Below are 18,019 nucleotides of genomic sequence, written 5' to 3' on the forward strand. Positions count from 1 at the left end.
TGAAATTTTCTCGAGAATGTTGAATCTTATTTAGTAACTTTTTGATAGGGGAATCTCAAACAGTGATACTGGGGAAATGTTTGATCACAGTGTTGAAAGACATTTTGAGAGAGTCACTTAGTATTGAAAATGTTGCTGAATTCAGGTTTCTACACGTATTCGTTGCTTAATTGGGCAACATCGTCGCGATTAAGAGAGAGAATGCATCTTCATCTACGGTGGATGATCCGTATGTGCAGGTGTAGAGGTCAGCCGCGACTTTTCAGGTCATCCAGACTTTTACTTCGCTGCGTGCAAACTGTAATCTCTACAAGTGTGATTTTAACGTTAACGTATAGAACGTTTTATTAGTAACAATTTACTTCCTCGTGAAACCCACGTGAAACCATATATGTACATTCGAAAGATCCGCAGGAAAAGAAGGGAATGTCAAATCTTTATCTTGTGCCTCTTATCATTTGTTATATCACATTGGAAATGAAAGCCTTCTGAATTTTATAAATTGAAGAAATAAATTTTCCCGAGAAATGCTAAAATTTGATATTCCTCCTTTCTCTCGTGGATCCTTCATTTATTTTTGTCCATATTATCATTTTAAAATAACAAAATAATATCGTATTTGTCCTTACCTAAAGTAGCCTACAGAACTATCTGTTGTGTATCGAAAAAATTGATCGTTAAACAAGAAATGTATATTTATATATATATCAGCAAAAAACCTGGGAATTTACGATCTTTTGGATCCGTGAAATTTTAATGAGGTGTCGTTTTCGAGGTGAGCCTCTTCAAAACTTTTACTATATACCTTAAATGCCAAAGTTGAAGTTACTAACTTTTATTCGGACGGGACTCAAAGAAGATGATATAAAAAAAAAATCTAACAGGGATTAACAAATTTAAGATTATACGTCTCGAAAAGAAAAAAGAAAACGAGGATGGTAAATAAAAACGGAGAAGAATATTACGCGATCATTTCATTTTATGTAATTGTATGAATCTTGTGAAATCGACTGTAATTAATTACAACACGTCAGGTTTCAGTCTTGATCTATTCAGGCCTCATCACGCGTGCTCAGTGATACACTAAATTCTTGCAATAAGAAGATACAGGTTGTTCGTAAATGTTCGATGTAAACGTTTGCTTTGAAAATTAGCATCGTGCTGGAAATTTATAAAATACTTTGAAATACATTCGTTGCTACTGAATCATATATCGTATCGATCCAATTATATAGTAAATTCAACATAGTGCAGGTGCAATTAATCATTAATTCATTTTCACCGTCCATTATCTAAATATATAGCAATTACTATCTTTGCCAATCCAACTAAATTCCATTTTATTGCTTCACGCTCTTTTCACGCTTGAATTCTAATCTTCTTTGCCGTGAGATCGGCGATTAATAAATAGGTAATTCCATATTAATCGTTTTCGCAGATTGCGTGGCGCGTATAAGAAAGAAATTCTTTCGAGAATTCTCCTCTTTATCATATAGACACGCTATAAATCATGTTCTACTCGGACACAGTTAAGTCACGGCAAAGAAAAGAAGTGGATTTATAAATTAGGCACCGTATAACAGAGAAACCCAGAGTCACAGTCTTCAGCTTGAAAAAAAAAGTCACACACTTTCGCCTGAAAAGAGAACCATAATGCACGATTCGCCGTAATCTTAAAGCCAAGCAATTAATTCATCTTCACTGGACCAGCAATGGAAATATCACTCTTGTCTGTGCGACGATTTTATCTGAAATAAGAAAAAGATCGAAGGTCGAACGAACCTTCGTGATTACGACCTTTCCTATGGTCGACGTAGCTCCTTCATTCAGTTGAAAACTAAATACTAAGAGAGAAAGGATAGTTCTATATGGAAGAAGAAACTTCATTCATGCGATAATTATTACAATTTCTCAAATTCTCTTAATTTCTCGCTAGTGTGTCCTCGTACGTAAAGAGGAAGCTGTTTACTATTGTTTAACTATTGCTCGTCTGTGTATTTAATTTCTTTAGCGCACAATCTAATTCCTTTCCGAGAGATAATTCGAAAGGACGATTATAACAGAGTAATAACGATAATAAGAGCCAAGAGGGCTCAAAGTCGGTTTGTACTACTTAAACTACGCGTGGCCCCGTGTTCTAATTCTTCATTGTTATAATCGTGGGAATTCGCCGGCCATTTGTGCAACAAGTTTGACGCAACTTCGAAGAAATATGGTTAATAACAGTGAAAACGTTTAGAGAGATTACCGTTGTTGTTAGTAATTTATCGTAAAGTTCAGTTAACCGTTGCAAGTTGAAGAGAGAAATGAAGTCACGAAATTGAAGCCTGGAACGAATCTTCGATGGAAACGCGAGAATAGATATTGAAACTGAAGATGTATCGTTATGAAAGATCCGATGAAGAGAATCTTTCTCCATTTCAACAGTTTCCATAACGTGTGAATATATGAGAATTCATTACATCATTTCAACTTCTACATTCTATATTATCATTGATTGAACGCTTTTATTTACTTTTATTTAAAAATTATTTAAAATCAATCTGACAAATGTGAAATAATTTCGAACATTCGTACATTTGTAAAGTTTCCATGAAAAATTATGATCACTTTGATAAGTCTTTTGTTGAAGAATCGAGAATTGATCGATCGACGATCGCGCTGCGGCAAATAATATAAAAGGTCGAAATAATGGCTGGCGCGAACTTCGATTAGTCAACGAGCGTTAGATGGATTATTGAACTATAATTAAATCGTTTCGTTCAATCGTTACCATCTATCGAGCGAAGTGACTCGTATTTTCAGATTCTTTCAAGGCTTCATCGAGGAGAATCTTTCACGTAGCGCGCTTCATAGTCGGTCATTACGTGGATAGTGTCGGACTTGGATGCTCAATAGAAACTGCATAGGCGAATCTGAAGTGGCGTTCATTTCGCGTATAAATTCACGTTGGCTCGCTTACTCGCGAATTTCTCACGCAATCGAAAGGAAAAGAAGTATGTATCTCAGTTTCTCTCGTTAATAAAATCCACAAGTACGATTCAAAGAAAAAGAAACTTTATTTTGGTAAATAAAAGTATTTTAATCGAGATAGATTGAAAGAAGGGAAAATCGGAAGAAACTAGTTGCCTCGCATGCAGGTAATTAACATTCGTTCGGAGCGGCTTCGGTTGAGTAAGATCGCGTTTCACACAATTAGAATGACTTAGAGCTATCAGATGCAGTTACGTCCAATTAGTCGGTTTTTCGAGCGCTTATTCTATTATTTGTCGGACGAACGTCTTTGTTACGGTAACAGCACGGAGTGGCGACATCGGTAAGCGACTCAGGTGTAAATACATATATATATATAGCACACGAATCACTAGGCGAACCACGGTGAACTCACGTAACGTTCGGTATGATTACGGCCGATCGTCGAGCATCATTGTGTCCGACGTTCTTCACCTGCATGAGAATCTACTTAGACGAATCTTGCCGATGACCGAGTGATACCGAGCGAAATCTTGCGTAAAAGCAGATTTTCCCGTAATCGTCTACTTTACATATACTATTTTCGTGGAATTCCAACCGATACCTTGCCAGACATGATGCGTCTAAATAACAAGTTGCCGGAGAAAGTAAACGCAGTAACTTTCATGTACCTTCGTCTTCTTTTCTTTCAAAAATATTCATCATCATCCATTCAGCGGCGTGTTGTCAGTTTCTATTTAGCGCCTGACGTTAGACCGATTGTTAATAATTCTTATTCTAATTCCAAGATCGCAGATATCGAACGAGGAAAGAATTGATTACGACATAATTGTGGTAGCACTCGGCACGAGAACAAGAGTCTAACATTCTTCTCATGAGATAACTTAATTACGCTCAATTATTCAGAAATAATATTACGCGACGATGGGTATTCTGTTACCCATCTGCGTGGAAGTAACCGATGAATAATTGGGCGACAGACGAGCTCCCGAAGACGCAGCTTTTTAGATGGTGAATTACGTGATGCTACTTTCGACGGGCATTTTTATCGAGATTGTATCTCGAATTTTTCTCGTCAAAAAAAGGACTAGAAGAATCCAAGTACGATCAAGTATGACAAGTGACATTTTCACATCAAATGTCACTGATCGATGAAATTTCGACGAGATGTTCGGGATAGAAACGATCGAAGAATGTCTCGGCGGTCAGAATAACGACAGTCTCGACTGTGTTTCAATATAATATAATCAAACGCGAACGCGTTGTCCCATTACTCAGTTTCAAACAATCGATCAAAAGCTGTGGATCGTGACACTTTGGAACTCAAGTATCTCGATCCGCCTCTGTCGAATGATAAATTTCATTTTAACGGACGAGTGTCGTATAATCTCGCCGCATTAGCGAGATGTAACGAACGAACGTGAATGTCCTTCGATCGTGAGCCGAAGCGGGAGTGAAATTACCTCATCGCGTAATCAGAACAAAGGTGTTACGTCGTTCGTGATCGCGGCGATCGATCACCCTTTAATCATGCACGCGTGCATGACAAAGGGTACCACACAGGGTCGAATCGTTCCGATCGTTTCCTCCTTCTTCGACGTAGAAGCGTGACCATTGTCGCGGCGAAGAACGGCGAACGTGTTCAGGACGAACGTCCTTCGGTGTCGGCGTTCGCGGTATAGACGTCCGAAGAGGATCGTCGAACGCGACACGTCGGACCTTTTCAGACGGTGTTGTACATCGTCTCGTCCTTCTTGCTAGCCAACCACTCTCACTTTCTCCTTCTCTGTCTCTTTTCCTCTCTCCGTTCCTCCCCAAAGCGCGTTTCATTCACTCTAGCCGCCGGCCGGCTTGCTCTTTCTTTCTCTCTTTCTTCTCCGCACTTGTTCACCTCGTCTCGCAACGAACGAAGACGAAGAGTTACAGCATCCTCGCCGGTGGACGGACGGTTCGCAATAATCGCATGGACCGAACGTTTTACCCCCACCAGCCAATCGGGTGAATCCTATAAATGCTCTCCACGTTCCCCGAGACGAAGAAGTCACCTCTCTCGGGACCACCAAGCGCACCCGCGAGACATGTGTCCGTGTTGAGTGTCCGTCCCACGTCATTACCCACGGGTGACCAAAGTTTTTCGGTTCACAGAGGCCGGAAAAGACCAAAAAAAAAAAAAGTAGAAATAACTAGATCGCGACCACGGAGGATGGTAAGTAAAGTGCGACGACCGATCAAAGTGACGCTTAATGTGGGGGTTGACAAACGATCGACGACGAGATGGATTCAGAGAGGGTGGGACGTTGGCGCGATAACGGTGGATCGCGTACGATTGTGTGCGGATACGATTGGAAAGATTATATTTCGGGAAATATTCGCGTATGTAGGATCTGTGGTGAAAGTGTTCCCTTTTCGAGAAAGGTTTCGCGATGATTGTTGGTGCGTTCGAACGAAGGGTGAAATATACATAGGAAATATTCTTCGTGTGTTCGCCTAGATGCCTGTGTTCTGGAGAAATTGACGATTTTTAGCGATCCGATTTTTCTCGAACAGTTGCATTGAAGTTCTACGTATTCCTTGCACGTATCGACGAATTATTAGTTGTCCCATAGAAAGTTCGTCCTGTCTAGAGATTTCTCCTTGTGACCAAGCCATTTTTGGCAGCCAAAAAGGAATCGTTGCTCATCTCGATGAGGCAATCTTCTCTCGCAGAAAGAGAGATTTTTACTCGAAGCGAAAATGGGCCACTCGGCGTCGCGAGCGTGTTTTTCAAAGGACAATTTCCATCGTGGAGATTTTCGAATTGTTCCGCGACTTCACTTTCGTTTCTGCAAAAGACACAGCTTCCACTGAGTGGCGAGCTTACCGCTTGGTATTTACACGCACGGCCGTATCCACAGCCTCGCAAGAATTAATAGCGAGATGCAAACGTCAGACAGCTGTTAGCGCGCGAAATATCAAAGGTTATCATTGTTCCTTAACTTGAAATCCTCCTTTCTGGTGTCACCGTTTCCCAGTCGTTGGTCTCGATCATCGAACGTGGTTGATAACGTCGTCACACACGCAGAAAAAAGAATTGTTTTCGAAAGAATTACGACGCGTGACCAGGAATCTTCAGACAAAGTTTCTTGAAACAAATAAAATTTACAGCTTTAAGATTTCCAATAAAAATAGCGTAACTATTAGAAAATTTTTATTCAAAAATCGAATTTCAAAATGTTTATTCACGCGTTGTGATTCAATTCCTTAATGCTCGGAATTTTGAATAAGGGGAAAAATATTTTACGAATTAAAAAATTTCACGACGAAAGATATAAAAGATGAAAATATTAAATACGTTCGAATTGTACTTTTCTTCGAGCTGATGATTATTCAAATCGATTATAACAGTGTCACGGTGCGTTTAGGTTATCCTACCAATCACGTAATGTAGAAATTTTTAGTCGCTAAAGGTCAACGTCATTCGTTGCCGTAAAAAGAAAGAGAGAGAAAGAGAGAGAAAAAGAACGTGCCATCGAAATATTCGATTCGTGCATCACTGAAAGTTTCATCGCCTCGATGATGTAATTTCTTTCTACGGCATCCTCTTCGATTCGATGTTAAATCACGGTTTCAGGTTCGTAACTGTGTACGCAGATGTAACACGGTTGCCCAAGAATTTCAGTCAGACGGAGAGAATCCATCTTTTAATTGCCTGTTGGCGCCTTTCTTTTTGCGCGATTTTTGGGAAAAGCGAAAAGTTGAGTGGATCGTTGAAAGCGTGAAAAGTCGTGAAATAGTCGCACGTGTCGTTGAGTTAGGCATTCGTTATCCCGAGGAATGACGGATCAATTGAATTTCGCTCGTCCACTGAAAAGATTACCACCAGTACAGGTTTCTAGCTCGATGATGTCACGATGCAACGTGCCCACTCGGATCGTAGGAGTTGCTGGGATCAATCTGGGTAAAAGATCAATACACATCATGAGTTCTTCGCCTGTTACATAACCACACATTTTCCCAATTAACGCCTGCCTTACGTGGAAACGCGATTTCTCTTTACGTGGCATTTTTCTTTCTCCGCAACGCAACAAAATCGTGGAAATCTTCATCCATCGTCATTTATTAATCATCTGCAAACCGGTGGAAGATAATATTTTCTGTGAGAAAATTCTTCCAATACGGTGAACCATAACGAAGGACTGTTTTAACCAGGTTGCAACCTGTTTCACAATATCACACGATCACGACGCTTATTTCGCAATTTCAAAGTCTCTTGTGAACTTCACAAGTATAGCTTCCCGCTGTAACAGCTTGGAAACTATTTGCCGCAGATCTATAGTGAAAATATGATAGTTTGCAAAAATATGTTTACTGGACTAGCAGCGTGTAGCAACGGAGCGTAAAACTGATCGTAAAAACGTCTCTCGTGTAACACTCGAGGAGTGTTAACAGGCTAATAAACCAAGAAAGTGAATGACGTATCGGAATGCGAGGGAAGATACTAGAATTTTCAGCTTCGATATTTAGCACGTGATACGCGCATGAAACGAAATATATCCAAAGTGCAGTGGCCACTGTTATTTTTAATCGACGAGTCCACTTTCCAAATTCCATTCTTTCAACGAAACTCGCCAGATATATATATAGTTTTCATAAACAGCCGAATGATTAATATTCGCTGGATTTCCAATCGCAGATCTCTAGATCCGTAGTTCGATCGCCATTTCGAAATGGCTGTGAATTCATTCGGCGATCAATCATTCCAAGATCTGCATCGTCAAGATGGCGCATAAAACGGTCACGATTGCCACAAGGGTTACGAACAATTACGAAAATTGATTAATTATTCGTTTGGCAATCGCTCGGTTCGTTCTATGACGTTCCAAGTGATGAATTAATCGCGCCACTTGCCTCTGACAGCTGGCGTCGAACCAGCATGATTTAGTCAGAAAACGTTTCATCGGGCGTTACGTGGTCTTCCATTATTCTATACGGTTTGACAGATTTCTTGCATCCTCGGCACTCGATCTCGCGATGACCGTGGTTTATACAGTCGAGGGATCGATCGTCGACGACCAATCTGTCGAAGCTGGCATTTATAATCGATGAGGAACAAACAATGCCTCGCTGGCAACTAGTGATCTTCCGCAGGGCCGACAATTTGCTCCCAGGGAACAATTTTTTTGCACTCATTGTCCGTTTCAACTGTTTGTTTGTACTTCTTATCCGGCTGACTATTGCGTCAGTGAATCGTGGTTGCATATTCCGCTCCCACGGCTACAGAGGTTTCCAGTCCCCCTGTTTCCGCAAGTTCTCGCCCTGAATTTCAATCCCTTTGAATACTAATATCGCAAGTTTAATGCAAATGCAACTTACGATCGATGATACCCTGTACAATTGAGTTAACCAACCTGAGAGCCTGCCGTTCTGGGATAATACACTAGCTCGCGAAGGTGAGGCGCTTGAGTACTTGGATGTTTCGAAATTTTATCAGGCACACTCCAGTAGAAGATACAATTTTAATGAATGTTGGAATAATTCAAAGAATTTCCCGCTAAGACTTATTTATCATATAATAGATTTTCAGGTTTGTTTCAACGTACAGTATAAGTGAAATTTCAAAATATTTCAAAACAACATATGTGATATATATAATATATATAATATATATAATATATATAATATATATATCACTATGTTGTTTTGAAATATTTTGAAATTTCACTTGTACTATATATATATATATATATATATATATATATTCATAAAATATTTAATATTTATAAAAATATATAAATATATTTCATAAAATAATAATATTTCATAAAAATATATAAATTCATAATATATATATATATATTCATAAAAAAATTGCCACATGATGTTTAGCAATGAAAATTGAAACTTTACAACAGTTTTCGCTAGTCAGTCTACATTTATCAATTGAAACTGTACCAAAACTGTTTTCACGACGAGAGTACGTTCGATTATTTGTACGAACTACCAAATTTAAAAACAATTATTTCCAATTTTCGTGAACGAGAACACGTTCAAATACTAGGGGATAGTCGATCAGTATCACAGATGGGAGTACAGAACAGAGGCAAAGATCAATGAAAATCGGTGATCAATGAAAATGGCAATTGACATCCAGTAGTAAATAATTTTCATCTTCTTGAATGAGAGTCGTACCATCGCCCCGCCCTTGTGTACTTGGACGACACTCTCGCGTTTGAGGTTTAACGTCTTCGTGTATCCACCTGTTTATACTCCCTTCGTATGCCGTAACACAGCCTTGATGAAAAGGATGGCCGTCTAGCGTCTGAATTCCGCGCGTGCTTTTCTTCGAGCATCATCTCCGAGAGATTTCAATTAGAGGCCTCGCCAGAGGTGGCTGCTGGATTTTGCTCGGCGGGATCAATCGATCGCACGCTCGACTTATTGTTGGTCGTTAACTGTGATGATGCCGTTGATATCGGGAGTTGGTATTGTCAGAGAAATTGGTCATTAACTCGAATATAGAAATGTGAAGATGATTTATTGAAATTCTACGGCACGTGGGACTTCAACGCTGAGTAGAAATGGTAAATGACGTGAGCGTTAGAAAACGAAGATCCCCGTGTCTGCTAATTTTGACACTTGCGTCGTTTATCGCTTGCACGTTATCTTGGTATTTACCAATTTTACAGATTTAAAAGGGGAAACAGGTGGTAAGACATCATTTTCTAGCTTTCATCTTTTTCAAACACGCAGTTCAATTCACAACAATTGTCATGGTCTGTTTCTATAATATTGTAATATCTGTACAAGAAGCTTTATAGTATCTTACTATATTTCGTATGAAATTAATTATTTCCATGACATTTACATAATTTACCATTTTCTTATTGTCGCTTAATTAAAAATGAAAGAATTGCTCATCCCCCCTAAAAGTTATTCATTTTTCACTCGCTCCGAAAAAATGAAATCTTCTCCGTGTTATGTCACTTCATCGTAATTTTGTTACAAAATTTACGATTGGAAAGTTCAAGCGATAAATTATTACACGTCTGAGTATTAAATTCGTTAAGTATGAGTACATACATCGCCGGAGGGAGGATCTTCGATTTTCGTTGCAACTGTCGCGATAAAAATAAACGTTAACGCGATGTCGATAAAGATTATAATATACTCTTTGGAAATTCCTAACGGAATGTCGTGGATAACTGTGAAGGTTTTGCAACGTACATGTGAAATGTACAACGAATACACGAAAATAAAACATCAACTTCAAGTTTGTTCATATCTTTGCCAACGACACATTTAATTAGCTCTTGTAGCGTAATTTAATCGTAAAGGACTTTTCAGCCGAACTTTTTTGATTAAAACAGAGTTTCTTTAACAACAAAATTCTTCAACGGCTTCGTCTTCGATATATACCAAGAAGACATCAATTAAACAAGCACTCCAGCGTCACTAAGAGGTTTTTACGTAATAGACGACGATAAAATTAATTTCGAATCGTCAACGAGAGGATCGTCCGTAGGATTCAACGGGTCGTGAATAATCATTTTCGCGTCGATCGATCGGACACGAGATCATCGCGTCCCGATTGCGTAACGACTGGCCATGGCTTGACCAAATTGGCCAATAAATTTCACGATGATTCCCGCTCTTCCATTTACGAACGATAAGTAATAATAAATCGTCGGCCATTTTTTTTTCTTTCTTTCTCCTCTTATTCGTTCTTTCTCTTCGCCAGTCCTTTCCGCAGTTTTCGCTCCTTTTCTTTCTACCTTTCTTTTTCTCGTTTACCGTGCCAGACGAGATCCAGGCACCGAGTTATAACTTCGTTTACGTAATAGTTATAACGCTCGTTCACGAAACCTTCAACCTTTTCCCGAAAAGGATCCACGGGTAGCTCGGTCGGTTCGGTGATTCGTGACCAGCGCGGATGAGACTCGTGGGACATAACGTGTACACGTTCCTTCGGTTGCGTCACTGAACTTTAGCTAGAACAACGATATCGTTTGAACGGTGAACAAGACGACACTTGTTAACTTGTGTGTTAAATGTTTGACGAGTTTTGTTCGTTAGTTCAATTGGAAACGTCGAGCGAAGGCGAAGATCGTTTACTCAAAATGTATTTAACGTTTAGTCGAAACATTTTTCCACTTTACGAGGAGAAGTTGATACTATTAAGTTATCAAAATTGTTCATTTATTCGATTTTAGTGTTCTGCTGTTGAATATTTATTTATTCCTTTCATAAATCTCAAAAATATTTCTCGTCATAATGTTTAACACTAGAACTATCGAAGTGGTCAAAATATATATTTTTTAAATATTATTTATATATTTAAGATGCAAAATAGTGTATTTTTATTTTTTTTATATATATAATTAATATTTTTTTAATATTTTTATTTTTTTATTTTATATATATAAAATATATTATATATATATATATTTAAGATGCAAAATAGTGTATTTTTACTTAGTGTATTTCTATTTTTTTCACTTTAATATCTCTGATGAAAATTCTTTAGTCCTTGGTAGTTCTAGCGTTAATATTTATATCTTTGGTTTCTATGAAACTTACTATCAATTGTTTCACCGAGCTGATTTCTCCATTTTCATATTACAATATTCCTTTCTAGTGAACTTCGCAGAGTGACACCCGTATAAAAATCCGTATTGTTCTTCGAATGAAACACTTCGCAGTAAAAGATGAAAAGGGGGAAAGTTTATTATTCTCAAGAAAACAAACAACGGTTTCCTTGAAATGCAAAAGATAGAAACGTTACATTGTCCCCGCGATAGAAAGGAAATATTTTCACTGATTTTTACTCGACGGGGTCGTTGTACGATAAAATCACGTCGTAGAATGCCGTTTGCTATGTCTCCCTGTACAAACGCTGTCGCGACAAAAAGCAAGACGCCGACGATTTTTTGCTCAGCCCGGAATGGAACGGAACTCGATCGTTGTTATGGTAATTAGGAAAAGTACGCGAATCTTTTGCCGTGTTCATCGTTCTCCGATTCTTTTCGCTGCATTCCTGCTTTTTTTTTTTTTTTGCCACGGTTACATGCGTTATTACGTGAGTGGGGAGCGAGCATCGCGGTGCATCGTGGAAACTTTCTCCGACGACGTGCGTTCTTTTCGCGCATCGCGACGCGTGACAGTGGTCTGCCCTGTTTAATTCATCGGCACGAGCCGCGAGAAATTCGTGACGTGGTATCGTCGATCGATCGGCTTGCACATTCACGAAAAGCATAGTCGTGCTCACGAGTTGGATTCATTCTTTCGTTGATTCGCTTTTGAGATATCAAGGTAACCACACTATATTTTTAGACAATTTTTAGAAAGGCTGTCGGAACTTTTCTGAGAGCACGTTTATTGAAATATTAAGATTTTATTATTGTTTAATGAATTATACGATTTTCTTATAAATTTATACGTGTTTCATCCTGCTTTTTAAATTCCACTTGATTCATTTTTCATGGAAAATGTTAATAAAATTCTTTGGGAACCAAGAAGAATTTTTACGTCGTTATTCTTTTAGTTATTGATAATTAGTAGACTGTAGATTTTTACGAACTTATGGGAAATTTCAAAGTATAATGTTCTTTATAATATTTAACACATTAAATACCATTTTTTATCTACAGTCTACGTTTTCAAAAATTTTCATAAAAATTGCAATTTAATAAGTACAAATAATCAAATGCTTTACGATTGTAATCGGGCCATTCTTTCGATCAATTTCAATTTCAAAGAGCAAAGTGTAAATATTAAGACGAAATATTCTGCTAATCTCCATTGTATATTAAAAATTAATAATTGACAATCTCTTATTCTTATAATATTGGCAGTTTATGTATACTAGTTTAGTTGTGAAATTAGACACTTAGGAAATGTCGACGTCATCTAACTGTACAATGACACGATAACAACATAATGATTGTTACTACTTTTCATCGACATTTGAAACTTTCAACCATCCCGCTGCTTTTACTTTCATTTTTATACGGTCTGAATAATTATCTCGTTATATATAAACAATTCTAGACATCCATCTGTTTAATTTACAGAACAATTGAGAAACGGCCAGGTATCACGCGAAATTAGAACGAGAATCACTCTATAATACGTGAGCATTCGTCGCGCGTTAATTAGAGTGAATTTATGCTCGTTCCACTTAGAAATCCGCTTGCCATCCCCCTCCGTTCTCGTGAAAATAATTTTACTTTTACCCGATTGCTATTTTCGTTGCACGTCTCGCGAGTTACAAAAAGGCCGTAGGTGTTTCTTTCTTCGTTTAATGAGCAGCCGCATTAACAGCACACGAAGCAGGATAATTAGAAAGCCATATTCTCGAAGACGTTGGCTCGGACTTTATTAATACGAAAGACGCGCTATTACGCAAGACGCGCCTACTGTGCTTGATCGAACCGTTCGTTTATCGAACGGGACTTGTCAATCCGATTCAAGTCGACCGAAGATAAATCATTTGATTGTCGTATATGATAAACGAGGTGTTCGATAATAGAAAATCCGAAGTAAAAATTATTTTCTGTTGCTTCTTGTATGATGTCATGGTATGCCATTACTCAATACAGTGAATCTTCTCGGAAGCTGCAAAAATTTCTTAAACATTCGAAAGGTAGAGATTTCTTGAACCACTACTAAATGTACGCGAAATGAAATATAAAATTTTGTTTGACACGCGATATGACAATTATCAATTATCAATTATGTCGGTGATAATATTTCGAAGCAACGTTTAGAACAAATCCAAAAAGAATGTACATAAATGTTACAAAATAAAATTTTTTGCAGACGGTCCATTATTCATTACATTGGTAAGCTTCAATATTTGGTAGAATTAGGTTTACGTTTCAGATGATTATTCATATTCTGCACTAATCTTTTATTCAATACATTTTTGCAACAAGTACTTTTAGTTGATTTTAAATGTTGTCGATATAGTCACGGTAATCATGTGTCACTTCTGCATGGCGCGCAATGCATTCGTAAAAGTGTCTGTCATTTTATCTACGTGAAAGACGAGCCAAGCAGCAATCAAAAGGAATTGTAACCAGTTCTAGCTATTACGACACAGTTTTGCACCTCGAGCCACACGAACTGCCGACCCATAGGAAGCTGTTGTCATATTGGTTTCTCATTAGAACTCAGAAGAAGACATTCGTCTGGCCATACAATTTGCAACTTTCTCTAGGTGCAAATAAAACGTTAATGAGGCTGCTAAAATGTGCGTAATTGTTTGAACTATTCGCGCCGACATCTTACAAAGTGTAGAACTTCTTGCTAGTCCCAAATATAATAACTGCTATGCATCAAGAAGGTTGCATAATGCAAATTAATGGAACGTAATGAATTAAAATGTTAGCGGTATTATTTCAACAAGTATACAGTAATAAAGCATCACTGTCTTCTTTAGGCCAAATCTTTGACACGAGTGATTCGATATAAACATATAATTCACTTTTTACAATAAATATTTCCTTCTTTCACGTGGTAACAACACATTGTACAGAAGTTCCATGAAGTCGAAACGAGAAACGTTCAAAGGTAATTCAGAAATTTACAAAAATTTGGAAGGAAATGTGACTTCTTTTCAACGTAATCGACACGAAATATGTCAATCCTATGAATAATCATGAATAGCAAACGCGTTCCTTTGCATGAATTACACTCCTACGGATTGTCAGGGACATCGTCGAAATCCTTCGCGAAGTCAAGGACTTGTTCATTAGCGCCAGCTGAAAGCAGCTGAAACGAAAGCGTGAGATCTCAAAATTTCTCAAGAAAACGGTAACCTTGTGATCTGTATCGGTTGTTCCGCAAATCCAACAGTCGTGACACCACTTATACGTCAGAAGAGCCTTTCACATACTGGCGGAGAGACACTAGAGGAGAATCCCTCCCCCATAGCCCGCGCGATCTCCTCCTATATAAATTATACATCTAAAGGTCACTGGACGCTTCTTCGAGCCAGAACCATCATTCGCTGCCTCGTTTAAGATGTGGCAAACGAGATAAGGCGGTTTTAATTTCTGGGTAACGAGATTTCCATCAGCTCCGTCTGATTTATCACGCTCCTTAACGAAACGTAATCACGAGTGCGTCATTATGGTCTGTTTAATTTGAGACATCCGATAGTTCGTTGAGAAGATGTATACATACGTACAGGATACGAATGCTCTTCGACAATGTAGAATCTCGCATTCGAATGAGCATATTTTTCTCGCGGAATGTAGAGTGTATCGGATGTAACGGACAAATATTTGTTATTACAGAAAGGCGATAAAAGTCGCGACGCGAGTTAAAATGGTGAAATTGGATATATGTGTGAGGTTTATGATGCGATGATATCGAGATGTAGAAAATATTAGGATTAGAAAACATTAATCACAGCGGCAATTGGATATTGAAAATTGAAAATGACAATTTTGAAGATAAAGTGATGATCGATGGCGCACTGTGCGCTGCATTTCATACGAACGAACCTTTCACGATTACCGGTACGCACATGGTACATCGTAATCGAGACAAAATTATGTAAGAGATTCTTCGGTGAGGCGTGAGATAATCCCACGAAGACGGTTTTCAACATATTATAACCAATTGCATGGTGACAAATACACATATTTCGATATCCATACATATACGTTTTATTCAGTTTAATAATTGAGATCATTATCACTGATATATCCGAATGAGAATGAATATACATACGTGTAGGTGTAAAGTGGTTTGGTTTCTATGGCTGGTATTAATAATTTGTATTTTCTAATCCAGCGAATCCTGTGGATTGCCACAATAGTGGCAGTGCTCTCCACACACCATGCGCAAGCATCGAGTGAGAAGAGCAAAAGAGCGATAGCAAGCAACGGAGGCTATGTATATCCGCAACCAGATGTGATATTCACGTTACCAACACAGTAAGAATTGATTACATTGATTTTGTGTAAAATTAATTGTAGATCCATTAACATAATTATAACAAGCAGGAATGAATTTAATGCACTGATTACAGTCTCATCAATTGTACAAATATTTTTCTGCGTCTAGAACACCGACAGTAACATCGCCAATACCATACAGGACACCAAGCACATCACGTCCTACATCATATTCATATTCAACACCTCCGACATTTACAACACCACGTACACCGCCTTATTCTTATCAAACTCCACCACGGTAAGGATTGATCAAAAATTAAACTTCAAACGTACGATTGTCGATGTCGTGACATTGATTATCACATATGTAAATTTAGATTATTATAATATAGGTAATATGATCACTAATACAACTGTAAAACAACTTACAGACCAACAGTAACTCAGACAGTATCTTATGTTCCACCAAGCACTGATCGCCCTAGAACAACACCGGGATTTACACCTCGGCCAACGCAGTGAGTATTGGTTAAATCTTGAATATACAAAATTGTGAAATACTTGATGTCATTAGACGAAAATGTACTTAAAATCATAACATATAAATATATTTTCAGGCCAAGGCCTTCTCCAGGATATGACTATCAAGTACCTGAAAAGCCACTTACGCTGCCACCTTATCGACCACCTCCATCTCCGCAGCCACCAAGGACTCCACCGCCGCCACCATATGGGCCACCGTCTCCGCCACAGACACCAAGACCTCCTACGCCACCACCATATCGGCCTCCGTCTTCTCCGCAAACACCAAGACCTCCTACTCCACCGCCATATGCACCTCCAACTTCTCCACAAAGACCACCGTATGAGCCTCCATCTCCACCACCAAGACCTCATACTCCGCCATCATATGGACCTCCAACTTCTCCACCAAGACCACCATATGAACCTCCTTCTCCTCCATCTAGACCACCGTATGAGCCTCCATCTCCTCCACCGAGACCTCCTACTCCGCCACCATATGGACCTCCATCTCCTCCACAAACATCAAGACCTCATACTCTACCACCATATCGACCTCCATCTCCTCCACAAACACCAAGACCTCCTACGCCACCTCCCTATGGACCTCCAACACCTCCACAAAGACCACCGTATGAGCCTCCGTCTCCTCCACCAAGACCTCCTACCCCGCCACCATATGGACCACCACCTTCTCCACCACAGACACCAAGACCTCCTACTCCACCACCGTATAGACCTCCATATACTGCGCAACCAGCACGACCGCCATCAACTGGTTATTCTTATCCAACACCATCACCACCATTTACACATCCACCTCCTCCACCGTCAAGACCAACACCACCACCTGGACCATCAACACCGTATTTACCTCCCTCACCACAACCGCCGAGAACACCGCTACCACCTTTACCTCCACAAACTCCAAGACCACCTTCACCACCGGGACCACCGGTGACACCATATTTACCGCCTTCGCCACCACAACCACCGACTCCAAGACCTCCATCACCACCACCAAGGACTCCAGCACGACCACCACCTCTGCCTCCTCAACCACCTCAAACTCCAAGGCCACCCGCCCCGCCCCAGCCTCCAAGAACGTCACCTCAACCTCTACCTGGGCCACATTTTCCACCTTCTCCACCAGGGTATTTACCCCCACCACCAAAAACCCCAGCACCTCCAATACCTAGACCCCCACCTCCACCACGACCACCAACACCACCACCATATGTACCACCACCTCCTCCACAGCCACCGAGAACTCCATCACCACCGCCGTATGTACCTCCAACTCCTCCACCTAGGCCTCCAACTCCACCACCCTATGTACCTCCAACTCCTCCACCTAGACCTCCAACTCCACCACCATATTTACCTCCGTCTCCTCCACAACCACCTAGACCTCCAACTCCACCACCCTATGTACCTCCATCTCCTCCTCAACCACCAAGACCGCCAACTCCACCACCCTATGTACCTCCGTCTCCTCCTCAGCCACCAAGACCGCCAACTCCACCACCGTATGTACCTCCGGCTCCACAACCACCAAGACCGCCAACTCCACCACCATACGTACCTCCGGCTCCACAACCACCAAGACCGCCAACTCCACCACCATACGTACCTCC

General features: G+C 39.7%; 1 protein-coding gene across 2 annotated transcripts in view; it reads left to right on the forward strand.

The window, feature by feature from the left end:
- Window positions 1–4,969: 4,969 nt before the first annotated feature.
- Window positions 4,970–18,019, forward strand: part of LOC122535758 (basic proline-rich protein) — a 14,739-nt gene continuing 1,689 nt past the window's right edge. The window contains exons 1-5 of one of the 2 annotated variants that reach the window (XM_043667554.1): window positions 4,970–5,179; window positions 15,754–15,896; window positions 16,027–16,158; window positions 16,292–16,378; window positions 16,478–18,005. In XM_043667554.1, coding sequence (XP_043523489.1) covers window positions 4,985–5,179; window positions 15,754–15,896; window positions 16,027–16,158; window positions 16,292–16,378; window positions 16,478–18,005 — 2,085 coding nt within the window. In that variant the 5' untranslated portion in view covers window positions 4,970–4,984. The remainder of the gene's footprint in view (window positions 5,180–15,753; window positions 15,897–16,026; window positions 16,159–16,291; window positions 16,379–16,477; window positions 18,006–18,019) is intronic. The other variant, XM_043667564.1, reaches the window with a different exon arrangement.

Source organism: Frieseomelitta varia, unplaced genomic scaffold (genome assembly GCF_011392965.1).
Source record: "Frieseomelitta varia isolate USP_RPSP 00005682 unplaced genomic scaffold, Fvar_1.2 scaffold_152, whole genome shotgun sequence".
Taxonomy (NCBI): Eukaryota; Metazoa; Arthropoda; class Insecta; order Hymenoptera; family Apidae; genus Frieseomelitta; species Frieseomelitta varia.